The following is a 19,048-nucleotide window of genomic DNA, read 5'->3' on the forward strand; positions in this document are numbered from 1 at the left end:
GATTCTCTGTTTTGATCTTCATAAACTCTTTCTCTGTAGGAGAGAGAGCTCAGATTTAACATTTTTAGTTATCTTGTTATGTGTGGTTCCATCATCATGCATCATCATCACAATTCACCAACATGACACACACAAACGCGTTTGTAATTGTGGTAACTTGTCGGCTCATATAAGTATTTTTCATGTATTATATTTGCTATCTCGAATTTAAAATTATGGCCCCATTTGTTNTTCAGGAGGTTTCCTTCAACATTAGCTAATTTATCAAGAATGGAGATACTGATCAAGGATGCTAACGCAAAGGCCACCGCAAATATCAAACTTCTGAACTCGGTAACATACTGAAATTCTTTTTCAAAATTTGTTTATATGTAGTATACATGGATTCACAGAGGATGTTACTCACAGTGGCAATAAAAATTGCAGATAGAAAGCAAAATCATTCTGTCATCGAAATTGACTGTAGAGGGACCTCTGAGATTGAGAGAAGAATATATTGAAGGTATGGTCGAATCCCCAACAGTCATTGAAGAAGCAGTTCCTGAACAGCTAAAAGGCGCATTGGGTCAAGCTGCCACAACTTTGCAGCAGCTTCCTGCTCTTATCAAGGATACTTTAACCAGTGGTCTTAGAATTCCCCTGAGTAAGCTACTTTTTTTCATGATTTATACATAAACATTTTCTGCTCACATGTACACTGAACCAACTAGTGTCATTTGCTTTAGGTGGATCCTTTGAAAGATTCTTCATGATATCGTATCTAGACGAAGAGGTTCTTGTAAGTTTTTGCTTAATCCCATGCTCAGAATTTTGTTAGGAGTGGTGTGACGGACTGAGATCGTTGCACTGACCAAGTTTTATCTGGTTTTGGTTGTTTGTTATTTTCCGCAGATAGTAAGAGATACAGCAGGAGTGCCTGAAGTTCTAACGAGGATAGAAACACCATCATCCACTGTTGTAGAAACTCTTGAATACGATAGTTAGATGTTACTAGCCGTTGTTGTTCTTGTTCCTATGTTCTTTGTGTTACTTAAAAGTTACAAGAACCAACCACCAAGTTGGTGTCTGTAAATGTTTGAAGTTGATAACTTTATAACCTTGAGGGTCATCTCCATACATTAAAACATCGTCCTTCTCTTGTGTTCTTTCCTCAGTCTTCTCAATGTTTCCAAGTACAACTTACAGATTCTCTGTTTTGATCTTCATAAACTCTTTCTCTGTAGGAGAGAGAGCTCAGATTTAACATTTTTAGTTATCTTGTTATGTGTGGTTCCATCATCATGCATCATCATCACAATTCACCAACATGACACACACAAACGCGTTTGTAATTGTGGTAACTTGTCGGCTCATATAAGTATTTTTCATGTATTATATTTGCTATCTCGAATTTAAAATTATGGCCCCATTTGTTATTATCTTATGTTAAGTAACTATCAGTCAATCAATCAATATGTATATCTATTTATTCGGTCCATTTGAATAAGCGAAGGATTTTTGGAGTAAAAAAAAAACAGTTTAATTTTTTTTTAAACGTGCATTCAACTAATGTTAGTTAAATAAGTTATAGCCAAAGGTAATGATATTTCGTTATAGATTTTCAGAATCCCCTATATATTAATACAGAAATATTCTCACCAAAAAAGCTGATGTGTCGGACTTACAGAGCTCTTGTACTTTTCTAATAAATGTTCTCACTTACAGAGCTTTTGTATTCTCATTATTATTTACATAAATATGTCATTAAAATATACTATGAGACAATGTTTTTTTCTTTTAGTTTTTAAAAATGAAAGACTTAATCAACTATTAAAATCCAAAAATGAATTTAATTATCACTTTCATAACCTATTTAATTATTAAAAGTAAATTACATTTCAAGAAAATATAAACTATTTATTTAATTTTTTTGAAATGCTAAAGTTATTCTCCTATTTTGATAAAGTCTGATGACTATTCAATTATATTTAGAAAAATTAATTGAATAAATTATCACAATAATTATAAAAGTAGATTACATACCACAAACAGTTTAAACTTATTCATCTATTTAACTTTTTGAAATGCAAAACTTATTCTCCAGTTTAAAAAAATCCTATAACTATTCAAGTATATTTAAAATTAATTATCACAATATAATATTAAAAAAATAACATTTCACAAACAATCTTATAACTATTCACCAATTTAATTTTTTGAAAAACAAAACCTTTTTCTTCCTATTTAAAAATTCCAATGACTATTTAAATATATGTGACTCAGCAATCTTAACATTGTATCCATGTTATTGAATTTTTTAAAAACACTAAACAATCATTTTTTCCTATAAGTTTTCACCAGAACTACACTTTTTGATTATTTACCACTTTTTAATTTATACAGTTGTCTCATTGCATTTTTAGACTTAAGATTAGTTTAAATTAAATCAATTAGTCTAAAAAATATTTATTTATCTATTTAATGGCATAGTGATGTAGATAACCATGTGACCATAAAAGATAAAAAATTGATTTTAGAAACATAAAATACATCAAAACTTTCTCCACTACATTGAAATTGTTTTTCACGTTTAAATATTTCACGGGTGAAACATATTTTTACACAAAATAAATGTAAACTTGAATAAATAAATAAAAAAAAACTTTACTTACAGATTTTGTTTATACAAACAAATCTTAAATCTCAAATAATAATATAACTCATAATTTTTGAATCGATTTATCCGCACTATGTGCGGGTTAGTACATAGTCTTACATTAAAAAAAAAAAGGATTTTCTTAGTACGTTTTTTACATTTTATGATTCATATCTACTAACAAAATGATCCAAACACACTTCATAGATGACCATTATGATTCATATCTATTTTTCTAATGATTCAATTGAGACCTACACTTCCTAAATAATATGGCAATCACATATCAAAATACAAACCAGAGAAGAAAAAAATATGACTAAGAAATAGAACTCGTAATAATCATAATCCCAAATCTCCCCACGATTCACAAGATGATGATCTAAAAGTCAAACTTTCGAGAAAATCAAAAATTAGTTAGCTTCTAGCTAAAAAGCTCGTATAGAAAGAAGAAATAAAAATTTATTTTAAGTTAACCTACTTGAATAAATAGAAATTTAAAAAAATGTTTCCGCTCTAGACGGTTTAATTAGGAGTATTGGTGAGGCTCTGCGAAAACGCTGCCATGTAAGTGGGAGGAAGCATCGGCAGAGTCAATGGCCAAGGGCATATAAGGGAATTCACCTAGCTCCTGAATGAAGCCGTCGTAATCTCCTAAGCCATTCAAGAACCCACCGGAGCTCTCGCCGCCATGTCCGTTCCACGTCATGGACACCATCCCTTCTTCTTCTTCGTCTTCTGCTTCTGAGTTTATGCAGAAACCATGGCTCTTGTTCATGTCATGGACTTGATGATGATGATGATGATCATGATCGTGATGACTTACTCTAGATATCGGGTTTCTTTTGACAACCTTTTGGTGGTGGAGATCGTGGTAATGATCTTGTTTCCCGGTGAGATTCTGGACGATTTCACGGAAGTTGGAGACGTCCGTCTTGATGATCTCCGGTGCGAATATGTGGATGATTCTGATCTTTGGTTTCGATTTGGTTAGTGTTTTTGATTGTTTGTGCATGGCTATGGTTGGGATGCTTCTTCGTTTCTGAATAGTGGTAGCTTCAATTTCCATAGTTTTGTAGGCAAAAAAAAATTAGGGTTTATGTGATCAGAATAGAGAGAGAGGGAGTTGGTGAAGTTTTATGCTAAGTGAATTATGATAAGGTTATATATAGGGGAAGAGAGAGAAGAAAATGATAAGAATTAACTTATTTTAGAGTTACAAGTTTTAGTGACAAGTATTATATATTGTTAGTGTTTTTGTTTTTGTCAACTCGTATTTCTAGTGTATATGTAGCAGAACGTACGTAAGATCCTATTGATACTAGTAATAAATAAAGGCAAATGAAATTGAATGATGGCTTGTTGAGATTCAATAGATAAACTATGGTTGGGGTTGGATTAATTAATAAACATATATAAGATTACATTTATATTGGTGAAAGAGATTTGTTAGGCTGTTTCCGAAGACATGAGATTTATGAATCCAAAGGAAGTCCACGGACCCCTCCAGCTAACAAAATCCTCGTTTTGGAATGTCTTAAGACATTACTTCCTTTTATATTTCTTTTAGAATATTGTTAGAGTATCATTGATATTATACGTACCGCGTACGATATATCAAGTAATTTACGGTCATTTTCTGAATTATACAGCTAAATGTGTACACATAGACATAGTGTAAAATGACAATATTAACGTTGGAGTACATATACGAAGGTGACACATCGATACGATATTTTCCAAGTGAAATGTATTTTTATTTCAACATAGTCGAACTAAAGTAAAAGTAGCCATTAGTATATTTGGCAATGTGTGTTTAGGTATTAAGCATAAATCCAGATGGCTTCAATTAAATAAATACCTATAGGATCTCAGAAACTTGTCCCCATGTAATGTACACAAACCCAACCACCTTAATGACCTTATCATTTGCAATCTCTAAAGTTCAACATAAAAATACAATTTGTGTGGACCACTACTAAATTAAACCTTATTTTTTAATCTATGATTACAGCCTTAACAACTAGAATCTCAGATACATGTTGATTAACTTATTTTGATGAAATAATATTGCGAAAGAAAATATATATGCAAGGTGTAAACCATATAGACATGTCTTTATAAGAACCACAAAATTAATGCCACAGCTGTTAGTGGTATATACATTTATAAACTCACGCATAATGTTCATGATGAGAGCTTTAAGAACCATTTAAACGAACTTAATTATGATAACTAACAAGACATATATAATAAGATAATAATTACCGTTAGGAAGATAAGAATGTACTCTACTACGTTTCATCACAGAGAAGGAAGATAAGATTGTACGAAATCGGACGTAATGATATAAAGACATGGAAATTGTAGAAACTGGATTTCCACAATGAATTTGTTTATGGGGAGAACAAATTCGGTAAAGTAAACCCTCTAGAAAATCAATCTAAGCTTTGATTGTTAGAAGAAAAGGAATTGATCTTTTAAGAACTAGGGTTTCTATTGCTAAGAACAAGAAGAGAACTCAATAATTGTATTCAATGATGGATGCTTTACAATGGAGAAGTCTTTCCCCATTTATACAAATTCATAAATCGTACAATATATTAACTTTCCTTATCAGACGAACTGAAATAAGAAAAGTTACTCTATCTCTTAGATCGGCCGCCGGGCGAAGTGGAAGTCGGTTCTTCACCCTCGAGGTTGGGCTTCTTCTATCCGAAGTGGGCTTAAATGACCTAACTGAGTACTTAACCGGATTCCCAGTTAAATAACCAAATTGTCTTTCTGGTTTAGTTCGGTATGTCGGGGGTGCTAAATCCCGCACCAACAATTAGTCCTCCCCCCAGTTCTACATATTCAGAATTCAATTTGAATATTTTGAACTATGGAAAAGAAAATATCTGATCTAGACCATAAAGAATCATTTGATTTTACCCGGGATTCCCGCGCCACTTCAACATGAACCGTCCGGACGACACATGTCGTTTGCGTCACATCTACTAGGTCGGAAGTCGAAGAGCCGCATAGGTCATAATGACTCTTCGTAGGGTTGCCGCCCATTCGACTCTATAAATACGCCTCCTCCCTTCGTCATTTCTCATTTTCTGCCAACAGTGAAAGGTAATCTGCTCCGAACTCACATCATGGCTGGCACTTCGGATCCCTCTTTTTCGCCGGAAAGCGAAAGCGGACAATTAATTCGTCGCACCTCCAGACGCGTCACGCAGATCGGAGAATCCAGTAGATCGGGCTCCGAAATCCCATCTCTTCTAACTCGCTGCTCAGCTGGAGCTTCATCATCACAGACTCCCCTACCAGTTCGTCATGAAGACGGGAGTGACGAACTGACTTAAGATGTGTTGTCGCAAGAAAAAGACCGATTCGCGCCTTTAGGAATCTCAATCGAAGATATCGATCCTTTGTTAGACCATAAAGGACGAATTGGAGGCGATAAGAGTTTGAGTTCGATCAAAACCGTGAACGACATGCTGAACGCATGTGGTCTATTTAACAACAACATCACAATTCTGATTCCTCGAGCCGACCAGCGCCCCTGGAACCCGCCGGAAGGGTACATATGCTTGTACGAGGGTTATTTTACTGAATGTCGCCTCCTATTCTCAATCCCAGCATTAATATCGCTCTACACCCAAATACGCAGGATAGCGATCTGCCAATTTGTCCCTGGAGCCATTTGTAACTTCATGGTTGCCCTTACCATAGCAGCCGAAGTCGGAGTTAACATTTGAGTTCAATGCTTTGAGCAACTATCCAATTTCAAGTCATCAAAGAGTCCGCATCGCTGGGAAGTGAATATGAGATCGGCGCACAATTTCCTTGCTGGTCAAAGAGTTTCCAAATTCAAGAAGTGGGTGAACCACTACTTTTATGTCCGCGTCGATCAGTACTCGCTCGTCAATCCATTGGGTTTCCATCGGAGAGTGTGGAATGAAAATCCTGGTAGATTTTATATTTCCAGTACGTTCTAATTGACTTCGGCACCTCTGACAAATTTTAACTTTTTCATGTCTTGCTTCCAGATCGTCCATTTTGCGCAACACGTCTAGCTCCGGACTATCACCCTGTCAGGAACGCTCTACTATCCGGGAACAATCGTCGGTGGGAATTTATTACCCGTATCCGTGTTGAAACAGCGATGGGCAAACCCATGACAACATTCCCAAGTTTCGCGAGTTCGCTGTGACGAACTGCGGAGCCAGCCGGGTCACGTGTCGTTGAATCCGACAATCTCCAGGTCGTTCGCCGAGAAACCCAGACTTAACTTTTGTTTCATAATACTTGTGGTTTTAGATTTTCAATGCAGATGTTTGGTGAATATTCTTGCTGTTTTAAAGTTTTAACTAATCAAAAAATTATAAAATAAATTAATAAAGGACAAAACAGAAAATTTAATATTTTTCTTAATTTGTGTGCAAAAACTTTAAATGACAATTAAAAAAATTAGGGTGACTAGTGAATATGAATTTGTAAATTTTCAAATCATTAATTGTGACCTAACAACGTAATTGTGGGCGTATATGGGCTTGTCCATCATCTTCACCTCATATATCTTAACGCTAATCGTCTCATGTCTTTTAGCCTAGGATTTAATTTTAAAAAAAAATTATCCACAAATTGTACAAACATTTGAATATCAGACTCTACCAAAAAAAAAAAAAAACATTTGAATATCAGATGTGGGACACAGTCACACAAAAAAAGAGAAACGACCAAACTAATAACAAGACTTGGCTTGTGTGAACTGTCTCTCCTTCAAACACGTAACTACTGGTAAATGGTAATAAAACCCCACTGAGCTTATCTTTTGGCCTCGTGATCTTCGCCAATATTACCAAACGAACCATTAGACTTATGTTATTCTTTGTATATAAACACAAAGGGCAAAATTGAGAAACTACATGTGATTACTGATTAGTGATTCTGTCCAGCCAAAACAAAACTAGCAGATTCTCCGCGTGACATATATATTACAAATTGACAAATCTGTAGAAAATTCAACAAAAAAAATTTAAAATTCAAAAATATTCAAAAGCTCGACAACTTCGTTTATATCTCCCTGCCCCCTCACTCCTCCTATCATCACTTGCACTCTCCTCAGTCTCTTAAATCGAATCGAACTTTTTCGAAGAAGATGAAGGCGTCGATGAGGTTCCGGGAAGAGCAGAAGCCGATTTTGAAAGCTAAGGTCCCTTTGAGTCTTTTAGGATTACCATTTCAATCAGGTATCGTCGCCGGTGAATCAAAGGAGCTTAGTCTCAATCTCTCTACCTTCTTCGAATCTGGTCCATCCTTCAAAATCGCTTACCGTCCCAACGACACGTGGAACCCGTTCTCGGTTATCGTCAAAACCGGTACCGGATCTTTCGGTTCGCCGATCTCTAGCTCCATGCTCATGACCGCCGAGTTCAATCTCGTCGGAAAAGGTAATCCTAGCTTCATGCTTCACTTCGAATCTCGGTTCGGCGATTTCTCCATTAAAAAATCACACTCGTCCTCCTCCTCCTCTGCCTTCTCTGCCTTCAAATCGATGAAGGGATCTGTGTCGGAGGAGGATTCGTCTATTGATGTTCCGGCGGTTAACGGCGGCTACGCCGGAGCATTTAAAAGAGTCACGGTTCTGCCTTCTGCGTGTGCCGGAGATATCGCTGGAATGATCTCCGGTGTTGATGTCGCGGCGAGGACGTCTTTCCCGTTGAGAGGACGCGCCGTCGTGAATTTCCGATGGGGAATTAAGGTTCCGACAGAGATCAAGCATGGTTTTGGTTTTAATCCGACGGCTGAGATTTCGCTTAGGAGAATCCCTTTCTTGGTTATGAATAAAATCGCAATCGAACACGTGGACGGTTCGAATGCTGAACCAACGAATAAACCGGGTCAGGTTTCCGGTTCTGGTTTACCCGGAGGAAGTGCTGACGTGGCTGAGGCTTGTTTGGCTGTGAGACGGCAGATGGAAGAGCTTCGATCGGAGAATTCACAGTTAAAGAGATCCGTGGATGATCTCCGGCAAGAGATTTCAAATGTCCGGCCATTCCCGCCGGCGCCGATGGATTGCGGTTCATCATCGAAGGTCGAGAATAAGAGAAAGACGACTGATTATGGCGGGAAGAAAAATGTCGCTGCGGAGGAACTGAAGAAAGCTTGAAAGGACTTTGTGAATATCAGAATATATATGTTTTTTGAATAATATAATTGTTATGATTATAGCAATATATATTGTTTCCATGCCTTTATATAATAAATATTGTTATGCTTACGGAAACAGATAATTAAAAACATAGTATAATATAATGATTGGTAATAGATTCGAACTAGTACATCAAAATGGTAACGAGTTTAATTTCTTACCAAAAACAAGTTCTAAGAAATCCATCAAAAAAGGGATTTACTTCTTAAAACAAATAATCTTACGAAAACAAAGTATAAGAAATCCATCAAAAAAGGGATTACTTCTTAAAATAAAATAAATAAATAAATGATCTTTGTCGTCGCTCTTCTTTTCGATTCTCACAAACCTCTCAACAACATCTCTTCGTACTTCCTGAAAGATTCAACCTTCTCCAACATGAACCTCTCATGACACTTCGCGATGAACCTATCAGCCAAACGATTAATATCATCATCATCGACATCTCTCTCCTCAACAGTATGATCATCATCAATGTTGTTATACTTATCATCAACCCTCTCTTCTACCCACTCGAGGTAACGATCATGATTATGATAATCCTCAACTTCATAACCACGAAGATAGAAAGTGAAAGGGTCGACAACGGTAGAGGATTCAAGGAAGAACCTGTTGCGATGGTTTTTTTTGGATGACTTTGTTGTTGGGTGAAACATCATCCTGAGTAACCTCTTCTTGTTGAGTTTAGATACGCCTTTCATAATGGATTTGGCACTTGATAGAGACTGTAAGAGACGGTAAAGAGAGTCTTTAATGAGCTTCTTCTTTTTTGGTATATCTTTGATGATGTCTCTCTTTTTTGCTATATCGGTAATGATATTTAGGAACAGAGTTTGGAGTTTGACAGCGGTTGAAGAAGATGATGACCATTTCGGCTGCATGACTAAACCACGAGTTTAAAGACTCTCTCTTACTCTCATATTTTGGTGTGCATTACTCGGTAATTTATAAAGCATTGTAAACCAGGATTTAGACCATATCTCATATCTCTTGTTTAGGTAATGTATATATTTGTCAATATTCTATAGTTTATTCATCTCGTGTATATTTGTCAAGTGTATATATATTTGTTCCATTTTCTTAACATTTATAGTCCCTAATATTTTACTTATACGGCATTCATACAATAGTTTGTTTAAAAGGTATTTGATTGATATCTTCGTAGGATATATCTCAGCGTAAATGCTATCAAGTCTAGAAGACTTACCAATTGGTCAAGCTGCAATTTACGGTAAGAATGATCCTGCATAATGGAACACTGGAAAAAAAAATTAAAACAGAGAACTGAATTCAGTTGAACTTTCCAATCACATAAACCATCAGTGAATCCAGTATATACAATGTACTAAGATAGAGACGTTTTGTTTCTGATTTTATCAAAGATTAGTAGTAATCAAACCTTTAGCTTTGGATGCTCTTAATCCGATATAGTCAATTTGGTATTACTAAAACCCAAGTAAATCCTAAAACTAAAAAAGCATCACAAATCTACTATTTACTTTCTCCGGTTTGACTTCTTCTGCCTTCTAACTGAGGAAACTGGCTCATCTCTGATAGGCACTGGTAAGACGGTTCCTTCGCGTATACCATCCGAATCAGATGACATCTTCTTTACGGTTTTCTGGGCTTCAATGAAAAACGTAATATCTCTTATCTGTACAAGTCCATTATTATCAGGTCAGGTCATACTACCACTCGTGAAACGTTAATAGCAAACCTCAATGAGTTTAGAAGCTTACCTGTTCTTGAAGATCAACTATCATCTCATCTTTTGATCCTAGCAATGCAGCTCCCCTCTCTTCTATCTCCTTGGCCTTCTTCCTCCAACTATCCTGCTCTTTTATAAGTTTTTTATTAACCTGAAACACAATTTTTAAAAAGTTTGATCGTAATCAGTTCATAAGAGAACCTGTCAAGAATGGAATAATAATCGAAAAAGAGAACAAGGCAGAGAGACTCTTACCTCAGTGATACCACTTTTTTCCTCTTCACATTTTTCAGTCTCTTTCTGAAGCTCGTGCATCTTGTTCACAACGATCTGCTCAACTGCTTCGGCGATATTACCTTCCTGCTTGCTTCTCGCCTCAACAATGAGAGATTCATAGTACTGCAAAACCATCAATATACCATTAGGTGGCTACAACTTTATCCTCTATCAAGTTTGTTCATATATAAATAAGAATAGAATGAAACAAACATCAGAAGAAACACTTGCCTGTCGCTGTCCCTTTAGTTGACTTGCAAGAAGGTCATTATACTCGCTTACAATCTGTTCCACAAAAAACTTAGTCAAATAATAAAATTTACAACCACTGAGACAAACTGATGCATTTTCCAGTAAAAAGATAAGACAAAGGGTGATTCGATATCGTACTGAATCAACTTTGCTGTTGTAGATGGCTCCGCTAATTCCTGTATCCTCACTACACTCACAGAGACCACACTCCCCATCATGTGATAGACAACGGGTGTTCATCTCTACTGACTTTCCATCAATTCTTGAATGGTTTAACCGATGAACATAGCTGTCACCAACATAATCCCAGATTTGTTGTGTTCGCAAATCAAGAGAATAGCAGTGATGCGTTTCTTTCCAGTGCCTGATAGAATGCCCTTCCTTGTATCTACAATTGAAAACATAATCCACTGCGAATGAAACTTCCACCTCTAAGGAAGTTATAGATGTAGCTATAATATCAGGTTATCTAAAATCTTATTACAATGGAAATGCAAACTAAGCATTACCTTCCACAACCTAAGAAGCCACAGACAAGGCATGCCCATACGTTCTCTGTTTTCCCACAAATAGAACAGCTTAATATCTCATCTGGTTGTTGACACAATCGACAAACCTACAAAAGAAAATGAGCATATATATTGTTAAGAATTAGATGAATCAGATTCATTTTACACCAGAAATATGCAAAACATTAAAGCTGCAGGGTATAGCTAAGCAAACACTACAAATTAATGACCATCACAAATGCAACACCAACCCACCATATAAACTGAAAATGCACTGAAAGAGAGAGAACAACTAACCTGACAGGACAGATAAGTCCATTTAGAAGTGCAAGAACACTGAAACGAGTGATCACAAAGAGTACTGACTATACCACTGGTGTCGGGATCTAATCTCTCTGCATGAGTCAAAAGTCCAAATATTAAACATACTTAATAACTCGCAGTAAAATAACATAGAAATCGTATTCTTAAGCACAACTCACCAAGACATATTGGGCAAGTAGGTAACTCTGTAAATCCAGCAGGTGCTTCTGCAGCAACCTCACCAAATTCCGTGTGTTCCACCGAAATTACATAAAGAATATGGCAAACCTCAGCCTAAAACACAAGAAACGTTACTTTACACTACAAAGAACACACACACACACACACACACAAAAAAAACGATAATAAGCTCCATATTATAATATACCTCAGAAGGTGCAAATTTTTTCCCATTCAGATCATTGTGGAATCCATCTGCTGCAGATTGATCAGTAAGCGTGACAAGAACACTATATCGATCTTCCATTCCATCGTTCCTTATAATTTCCAAGAAGAACCAAATCAAGACACTACCAGCAACAATCATAGTAGTCCTCAAAAATCAAATCAAGGAATCGGAGAAATGGAGCGTTCGACGAACCTGATGAAGAGGATCTCGGAGACATTAGCGATGCGGGAATCGCAGAATCGGATAAAATCGAGGGAGGAAAAGTAATTGGGAACAGCGACGATGAAGAGAGTGGTGGATCGGGAGCTAGGGTTAGGGAGGGAGCTGTGAGAAGAGTTCCGGTAGAGATGGATCAGACCTTTGCGTTCGGTGATTTTGAGAGACGATGGTTGTGTGAGTTTAAGAGGAGGCTGAGCTCTCTTCGATGCGTAGGTGAAACCTGTGTCTTCTTCTTCAATGGAGATTGGTCGCTCCAAGTCAACTGAATGAACTCTGAGGATGAACATCGCTACAAAGCGGGAAAGAGCTCCACAGAGAAAGCTACTCAAGAGACGATGCTTCTTCTTCTTCCTCTTCTTCTGGTTTTGGGATCTTCTATTTTTTTGGGGGGTTTTTTTTTTTTTTTGCTCTTCTTAATGGGCCCTTGGCGGCTTCATCGGCCCAATATTAACTTCGGCTTAATCGTCCGTTAATTTTATTTCTTTAGAATCTTCATGGTCGTCGTTGGTATTGTATAACGTTTTTATCTTAGCTTATAAGAAGAGCCCAAGAGAACAGAGTCGATTCACCAAACAGAGGCTTTTGTTTGACGATGTGATTATATAAGTGTGATGTATATATTTAAAGATCGACTTACATCAACAAGTCTATACTCATCATATCATATGTATGCACTTATGCACTTTGTTAGAAACATTCAGAAGATGTATATAGGCTTAATTCTCTTTGCATGCATCTAGGTCTCCTCCAAAATGAATCAAGATAAACATTTCGCAAACTAAGACATATCCTTCAAACAAGAATTACTTGTGAAACAAAATAAAAACAAACTCTTTGTCGTCGCTCTTATTTCCAATTCTCACAAACTCCTCGCAAGCATGTCTTGGAATCTCCTGTAAGACTCAACCTTCTCCAGCAAGAACTTCTCATGACACCTCGCGATGAACATATCTGCCAAATGATTAATATCATCAGTACCAATATCTACCTCCTCAACCCCATTAATGTTAATGTTTTCATCGACCCTCCCTTCTAGCCACTCGAGGTACTGAGACTCATGATTATCTTCTTCATCTTCATGACCATGAAGAGATAAAGGGAAAGGTTCAGGGTCAGGGACTACATTGGAGGATCCGAAGAAGATGTTGTGTTGATTGATGGATGACTTTGTTGAATAAAACATCATCATGAACAACCTCTTCTTGTTGTGTTTAGATATCTCGATAAGAATGGATTTGGCTCGGGAGAGATACCGTAAAAGACGATAAAGAGCGTGTGTGATAAGGTTTAAGAATAGGGTTTTGAGTTTCATGGAGGGTGAAGATAGAGAGACTATCTCACACTCTTCTTCTGTGTGCATTAATCGTCAATACCTCGATTATTTATAAGAAATTTTGTTGACGTTTATAACCTTACAAGTCCCTGTTATTTACTTTTTTTTTATGCATATGACATCATCGTTTATCTTAAAAGCTAATGTACACAATTCCTTTAACTTGTTGCGTGGTTTTTAGAAGAAAATAAAGTGAAAGTCTTCTTTCTTCAAAAATTTTACTAAGGTACGTGTGAGGAGAATCTAGAGATGACACAATCGTGATAAAGAGTTGGTTTCAGAATTTAAACAACTTGCAACTGCCCCCTCCTTAATTTTTATATTAGGTCTTCCCAACAATTTGCATACTGCCAATTTGATAGACTAATAATCGCTATGAATAGTCTGCAATGATGAAAATATATGTGATTTCTTGACATGAGGTAATAGAACGAAACCACCATATTATACTCCTTTTAACTCTAAGCTTCTTAATCCTTTTTTTTATGATAAAAAGATGTAAAAAGTTTTGATCTTTGCATCATACAAACTATAAGACAGAAAACCAAGACAGCTATATATCGTACATAAAATCACAAGTTATTGTTTTACGTGTAGCTTTGGCATATCATATATAACGTGAATAAAATGAAGATTTATTGGCTAAAAAGAGTTAAAGGGAGAAGCAATTGGATTGATTCAATGCGTTGAAGAGTGGTTAACTTTTACTCCAAGGCAAATACTACTATTGTCTAGAGACTAAAATCATTTAATTTACTATACACATCACCACTTATATTAAACCTCAATCATTTGAACATGCATCCATCACCAATGATGTGCTTAAACTTAAAGTGTTGAAGTAGTAGTTCAATTCAGTACAACTCTTTCCTGTAACTGAGTTCATCATATGATCGAATTATTAGTTTTTTTTTTTCTTTTTGTTTGCTCGAATCGAATTAATATAAGACATATTTTTTCTTTCTTCATATAAAGTAAGAAGAGAAAGCCTTATCTGGGCTTTGAGTTCGGCCCATATAATGAAGATAGGAAAGGCCCATATAAAAACCCTCAATGCTGTTGAGCTGTCATCATTCTTATCCACAGACCACAGAGAGAGGAGACGACGGTTCGAGTTCGAGTAGCAGCAGCAGTAAGAGCCTAGGTGCCTCTAGGTGTGTGTGGGGGTGAGAATGACGTGCAGATAAAAGCGCGTGTGATTAGTTAGAATGCGAGAAAATCCGAATCCCATCTTCAACGGGGCTAAAGAAGATCCATCGGCCAATGGACGGCTTTGGTTTATAGGATCATGGTCAGTGGTATGGGTATGGTAAGTGTGTGCTACTCACTTACTCTGCCAAAACCCAAAACTCTCTTTCCTTCTCTCTTTAGATCTCACTCTCTCTCTCTCTCTCTCTCTCTCTCTCTGTGATCACTTTTATGAAAGAGTCTCCTTAGTGGTGGGTGTTTCTCTAATCTCTGTGTTATATCCTCTGTTTCCTCCTACTCTGTGTTTGTTAGAGATAAGTGATTCTTTTTAAAAGTAGATGTAGATTGATTGAAAGAAACTCAAGAAGACAAAAGGGTTCCTTTTTCCAAGTACCCAAGAAAGAAAGAAACCATATTTATTCATCTGGTTCGTGTGTCAGAGATTCTGATAACGTATTCATACAGTTTTGCATTATTGTTAAGTTTGATTGTTCTTGTTTACTTGTACTTAATGAGATTGGTAACAAACTTACAAAACCAGGTTTTCTTTGTTGTTGTCTTATTTGATTGCTCTCATGCAATGAAATTTCATAGATATTGAGATTGAAATCAAGTGAAAGATTTTAGGCTTCTGAATATTTCAGTTTGTTGCTGGTTTAGGTTTGGAACAGTTTGGTAAGAACTGCAATTGTTGTTATATGTTGAACGAGAAAGATAGGAATCTTGTTTTCATGTTCTTGTGTAATGTTAACCTGATTGGTTCTTTGTTTAATCTGGATATAGATGGAGAACGACATAATGATTGTGTTCCAATGAGCTGGTTTAAAATGTTGTGCTTGCAGGTTTCTAGATTGTGTAGTAGCTTTTGGGGTTTATAGACTATGAGAAGAGGTAGAGGGAAAGGGAAGAAGCAGAATGCATCTGCTCGGGAAGATCGTGGGAGCGGTGAAGAAGAGAAGATTCCAGCTTACAGGAGAAGAGGAAGGCCACAGAAGCCAATGAAAGATGATTTCGAAGAAGAGGAGGAAGAGGAAGAAAAAGAAGATGAAGAGATGGTGGTAGAGAAGATAGAAGATGATGAAGAAGAAGAAACTGATGATGGTTCAGTAACAAGTAAAGATTTGAAGAAGGAGAAAAGGAGGAAGATATCTAATGGAGGCAGTAGAGATGTAACTGAAGAAGAGAATGAGTTAGGATCAAAGTCAAGCACTGATGATTCCATGAAATCTACTACGTCTATTGGCTTTAGACAAAATGGAAGCCGGAGAAAAAGCAAGCCGAGACGAGCTGCTGAAGCTGTTGTGGAATGTAATGGAGTTTGAGAAACCTTCTTGTGAACATACTTCACGAGACCACGATGACAAATTAACTTCAAGAAACCTTCTCCTTCTTGTTTTTTGCTTTTCTTACAAGTTATTTTGAAGTTGACAACTTTAGGATCGGAACTCCTTTGGTGAATTATGAGTCAAAAGCATCAATTTGCATTCTCTCTTTAAATTTTTCTTGTCTCTGCATCTGTTTGGTTTATGACATTTGTGTGTCCAAGGATGATCCTGTAACACATGAATTTGGAAGAGACAAGAGAGAGAGAGAGAGAGAGAGATGTGAGATCCTCTCTAATCTTGTATCTCCAATTTTCACATGATTGTGAAGATGCTATAATTGCAAATTGTGTACGTCAGTTAGGCAAAATATTACAGTGAAGCCGTTAAGGGAAGAGAGGTGAGAGGTGAGAGGTGAGAGGTGAGAGCTGAGAGCTGAGAGCTGAGAGCTGAGAGGTGAAAAGTGACAAGAGTGTTATTATACTTCAAAGGTTGGTCAAATTATATGATTATTAGATTTGACTTTTGGTATTAAAACTTTAGATTCATAAACTATAAATATTTTCATTGAAAAATGGCAAAATCTACTAATCATATATTTCTAAAGAAATTTAAACCCAGGTCCAATATAACCCAAATTTCCCCCCCACTTTCATGCAACTAATTAATAGAATAATAATAAGAAGAAGAATTTTTTTCACAGGTATGTGTTCGTCATATTTGACGGCATAAACATAAATCATCATAGTTTCTCAAAATGTCTTTGTTATTCAGATAGAGCCTAGACGTTTTGATGACGTAATTGTAAAAACTAGTCAGGCAGGCNTGAAGAGATGGTGGTAGAGAAGATAGAAGATGATGAAGAAGAAGAAACTGATGATGGTTCAGTAACAAGTAAAGATTTGAAGAAGGAGAAAAGGAGGAAGATATCTAATGGAGGCAGTAGAGATGTAACTGAAGAAGAGAATGAGTTAGGATCAAAGTCAAGCACTGATGATTCCATGAAATCTACTACGTCTATTGGCTTTAGACAAAATGGAAGCCGGAGAAAAAGCAAGCCGAGACGAGCTGCTGAAGCTGTTGTGGAATGTAATGGAGTTTGAGAAACCTTCTTGTGAACATACTTCACGAGACCACGATGACAAATTAACTTCAAGAAACCTTCTCCTTCTTGTTTTTTGCTTTTCTTACAAGTTATTTTGAAGTTGACAACTTTAGGATCGGAACTCCTTTGGTGAATTATGAGTCAAAAGCATCAATTTGCATTCTCTCTTTAAATTTTTCTTGTCTCTGCATCTGTTTGGTTTATGACATTTGTGTGTCCAAGGATGATCCTGTAACACATGAATTTGGAAGAGACAAGAGAGAGAGAGAGAGAGAGAGATGTGAGATCCTCTCTAATCTTGTATCTCCAATTTTCACATGATTGTGAAGATGCTATAATTGCAAATTGTGTACGTCAGTTAGGCAAAATATTACAGTGAAGCCGTTAAGGGAAGAGAGGTGAGAGGTGAGAGGTGAGAGGTGAGAGCTGAGAGCTGAGAGCTGAGAGCTGAGAGGTGAAAAGTGACAAGAGTGTTATTATACTTCAAAGGTTGGTCAAATTATATGATTATTAGATTTGACTTTTGGTATTAAAACTTTAGATTCATAAACTATAAATATTTTCATTGAAAAATGGCAAAATCTACTAATCATATATTTCTAAAGAAATTTAAACCCAGGTCCAATATAACCCAAATTTCCCCCCCACTTTCATGCAACTAATTAATAGAATAATAATAAGAAGAAGAATTTTTTTCACAGGTATGTGTTCGTCATATTTGACGGCATAAACATAAATCATCATAGTTTCTCAAAATGTCTTTGTTATTCAGATAGAGCCTAGACGTTTTGATGACGTAATTGTAAAAACTAGTCAGGCAGGCTTAGGAGATCAGGTCTTTAGTTTCAGGGTCTAACCAATGCAGCCAAACAAGTGGAAACCACTTTCACTAAATAAAGCTAAGCAAAAAGAACAAATCAAACCTAAACCTATAAAATATTACTATATATTAGTAGATTACAGTTTACACAGACTTTGATGGATGATGTCTATGACTACGATTTAACTTTTCATACCTTTTATTATAACGAAAATCAAGAAAAATCTTACTTTGGACATTGTAAGTTTTAAAAAATAAAAAAAAACCCCAAAATAAAAGCTAAAAATCTGGCTTTAATTTGCAAGAAACAACAAACAAATAGCACGTCAAAATAATAATAGTAAAAACATTTGGTTATATAAATCGCTCATAAACACATGAGAAAGAGGTTTAACAAACAAAAATAGAGTACTGAATTCATTTTATAGGGTTGCTTGCACATCTGCCGACACCAACTAGTTCCCTTGAAGTGTCACATCTTTTGTTGTGTTCCAATAACTGTACTGCTCACATTTCAGTCTTTAATATTTTAACATTTTTTTCAATCATTATAAATTTTGAAATTCACTAGTATTCTTCTTTTAACATGTTCGTTGCTCTTTAACTACTACAGTGTAGCAACCATCTATTTATAGAACTCTGAACTCCTCGGCAGTTTCCTTTTGGTTCCCAATGCTGAGAGTATAGAATCTATGGAAAGATAGTATTTTTTAAATTAACACGTTTCTGTTATTTTAAGTACAAAGCAATATCAGATTATCAAA

At 36.1% G+C, this 19,048-nt stretch overlaps 7 protein-coding genes across 10 annotated transcripts; 3 read left to right on the forward strand and 4 right to left on the reverse strand.

Annotated features, from left to right (window-relative positions):
• On the forward strand, positions 241–1,149 carry LOC104782710 (probable plastid-lipid-associated protein 13, chloroplastic). The gene is made up of 4 exons (XM_010507716.2): positions 241–333; positions 427–643; positions 726–778; positions 892–1,149. The coding sequence occupies exons 1-4, from the start codon at positions 271–273 to the stop codon at positions 982–984; spliced, it is 426 nt and encodes a 141-aa protein (XP_010506018.1). The 5' UTR covers positions 241–270; the 3' UTR covers positions 985–1,149.
• LOC104782711 (VQ motif-containing protein 17-like) lies at positions 2,840–3,755 on the reverse strand. The gene has a single exon (XM_010507717.1). The coding sequence runs from the start codon at positions 3,702–3,704 to the stop codon at positions 3,165–3,167; it is 540 nt and encodes a 179-aa protein (XP_010506019.1). The 5' UTR covers positions 3,705–3,755; the 3' UTR covers positions 2,840–3,164.
• On the forward strand, positions 7,664–8,956 carry LOC104782712. Its single transcript, XM_010507718.2, has one exon. It carries the CDS (start codon positions 7,788–7,790, stop codon positions 8,796–8,798), a length of 1,011 nt encoding a protein of 336 aa, XP_010506020.1. The 5' UTR covers positions 7,664–7,787; the 3' UTR covers positions 8,799–8,956.
• Positions 9,070–10,092, reverse strand: LOC104782713. Its single transcript, XM_010507720.2, has 2 exons — positions 10,048–10,092; positions 9,070–9,565 (listed from the first exon to the last, which is right to left on the reverse strand). The coding sequence occupies exons 1-2, from the start codon at positions 10,087–10,089 to the stop codon at positions 9,161–9,163; spliced, it is 447 nt and encodes a 148-aa protein (XP_010506022.1). The 5' UTR covers positions 10,090–10,092; the 3' UTR covers positions 9,070–9,160.
• Positions 10,130–12,884, reverse strand: LOC104782714 (BRCA1-associated protein). The gene is made up of 10 exons (XM_010507721.2): positions 12,490–12,884; positions 12,277–12,385; positions 12,068–12,182; positions 11,883–11,980; positions 11,586–11,692; positions 11,215–11,464; positions 11,056–11,109; positions 10,804–10,947; positions 10,580–10,699; positions 10,130–10,494 (listed from the first exon to the last, which is right to left on the reverse strand). Exons 1-10 carry the CDS (start codon positions 12,801–12,803, stop codon positions 10,336–10,338), a joined length of 1,470 nt encoding a protein of 489 aa, XP_010506023.1. The 5' UTR covers positions 12,804–12,884; the 3' UTR covers positions 10,130–10,335.
• On the reverse strand, positions 13,270–13,864 carry LOC104782715. The gene has a single exon (XM_010507722.2). It carries the CDS (start codon positions 13,826–13,828, stop codon positions 13,376–13,378), a length of 453 nt encoding a protein of 150 aa, XP_010506024.1. The 5' UTR covers positions 13,829–13,864; the 3' UTR covers positions 13,270–13,375.
• On the forward strand, positions 14,923–17,639 carry LOC104782716 (parathymosin-like). Of its 4 annotated transcripts, XM_010507724.1 has the most exons (3): positions 15,165–15,288; positions 15,880–16,092; positions 17,196–17,639. In XM_010507724.1, the coding sequence occupies exons 2-3, from the start codon at positions 15,919–15,921 to the stop codon at positions 17,460–17,462; spliced, it is 441 nt and encodes a 146-aa protein (XP_010506026.1). In that variant the 5' UTR covers positions 15,165–15,288; positions 15,880–15,918; the 3' UTR covers positions 17,463–17,639. The 4 variants fall into 4 exon arrangements, with proteins under 4 accessions (XP_010506027.1, XP_010506026.1, XP_010506025.1 ...); XM_010507725.2 differs by lacking the exons at positions 15,165–15,288; positions 17,196–17,639 and adding an exon at positions 14,923–15,158 and having other exon boundaries at positions 15,880–16,536; XM_010507723.1 differs by lacking the exon at positions 17,196–17,639 and having other exon boundaries at positions 15,880–16,536.

Source organism: Camelina sativa, chromosome 4, assembly GCF_000633955.1.
Source record: "Camelina sativa cultivar DH55 chromosome 4, Cs, whole genome shotgun sequence".
NCBI classification, from domain to species: domain Eukaryota; kingdom Viridiplantae; phylum Streptophyta; class Magnoliopsida; order Brassicales; family Brassicaceae; genus Camelina; species Camelina sativa.

Coding starts and splice junctions, on each gene's coding strand:
- LOC104782710 (XM_010507716.2), top strand. CDS start 271: ATGGAGATACTGATCAAGGATGCTAACGCAAAGGCCACCGCAAATATC. Junction 334..426: donor ATATCAAACTTCTGAACTCG/GTAACATACTGA, acceptor TAAAAATTGCAG/ATAGAAAGCAAAATCATTCT. Junction 779..891: donor ATCTAGACGAAGAGGTTCTT/GTAAGTTTTTGC, acceptor TATTTTCCGCAG/ATAGTAAGAGATACAGCAGG.
- LOC104782711 (XM_010507717.1), bottom strand. CDS start 3,704: ATGGAAATTGAAGCTACCACTATTCAGAAACGAAGAAGCATCCCAACC.
- LOC104782712 (XM_010507718.2), top strand. CDS start 7,788: ATGAAGGCGTCGATGAGGTTCCGGGAAGAGCAGAAGCCGATTTTGAAA.
- LOC104782713 (XM_010507720.2), bottom strand. CDS start 10,089: ATGCAGGATCATTCTTACCGTAAATTGCAGCTTGACCAATTG. Junction 9,566..10,047: donor AATTGCAGCTTGACCAATTG/GTAAGTCTTCTA, acceptor CGTCTCTTACAG/TCTCTATCAAGTGCCAAATC.
- LOC104782714 (XM_010507721.2), bottom strand. CDS start 12,803: ATGTTCATCCTCAGAGTTCATTCAGTTGACTTGGAGCGACCAATCTCC. Junction 11,465..11,585: donor GGCTTCTTAGGTTGTGGAAG/GTAATGCTTAGT, acceptor TTTCAATTGTAG/ATACAAGGAAGGGCATTCTA. Junction 11,110..11,214: donor ACAACAGCAAAGTTGATTCA/GTACGATATCGA, acceptor TTTGTGGAACAG/ATTGTAAGCGAGTATAATGA.
- LOC104782715 (XM_010507722.2), bottom strand. CDS start 13,828: ATGAAACTCAAAACCCTATTCTTAAACCTTATCACACACGCTCTTTAT.
- LOC104782716 (XM_010507725.2), top strand. CDS start 15,919: ATGAGAAGAGGTAGAGGGAAAGGGAAGAAGCAGAATGCATCTGCTCGG.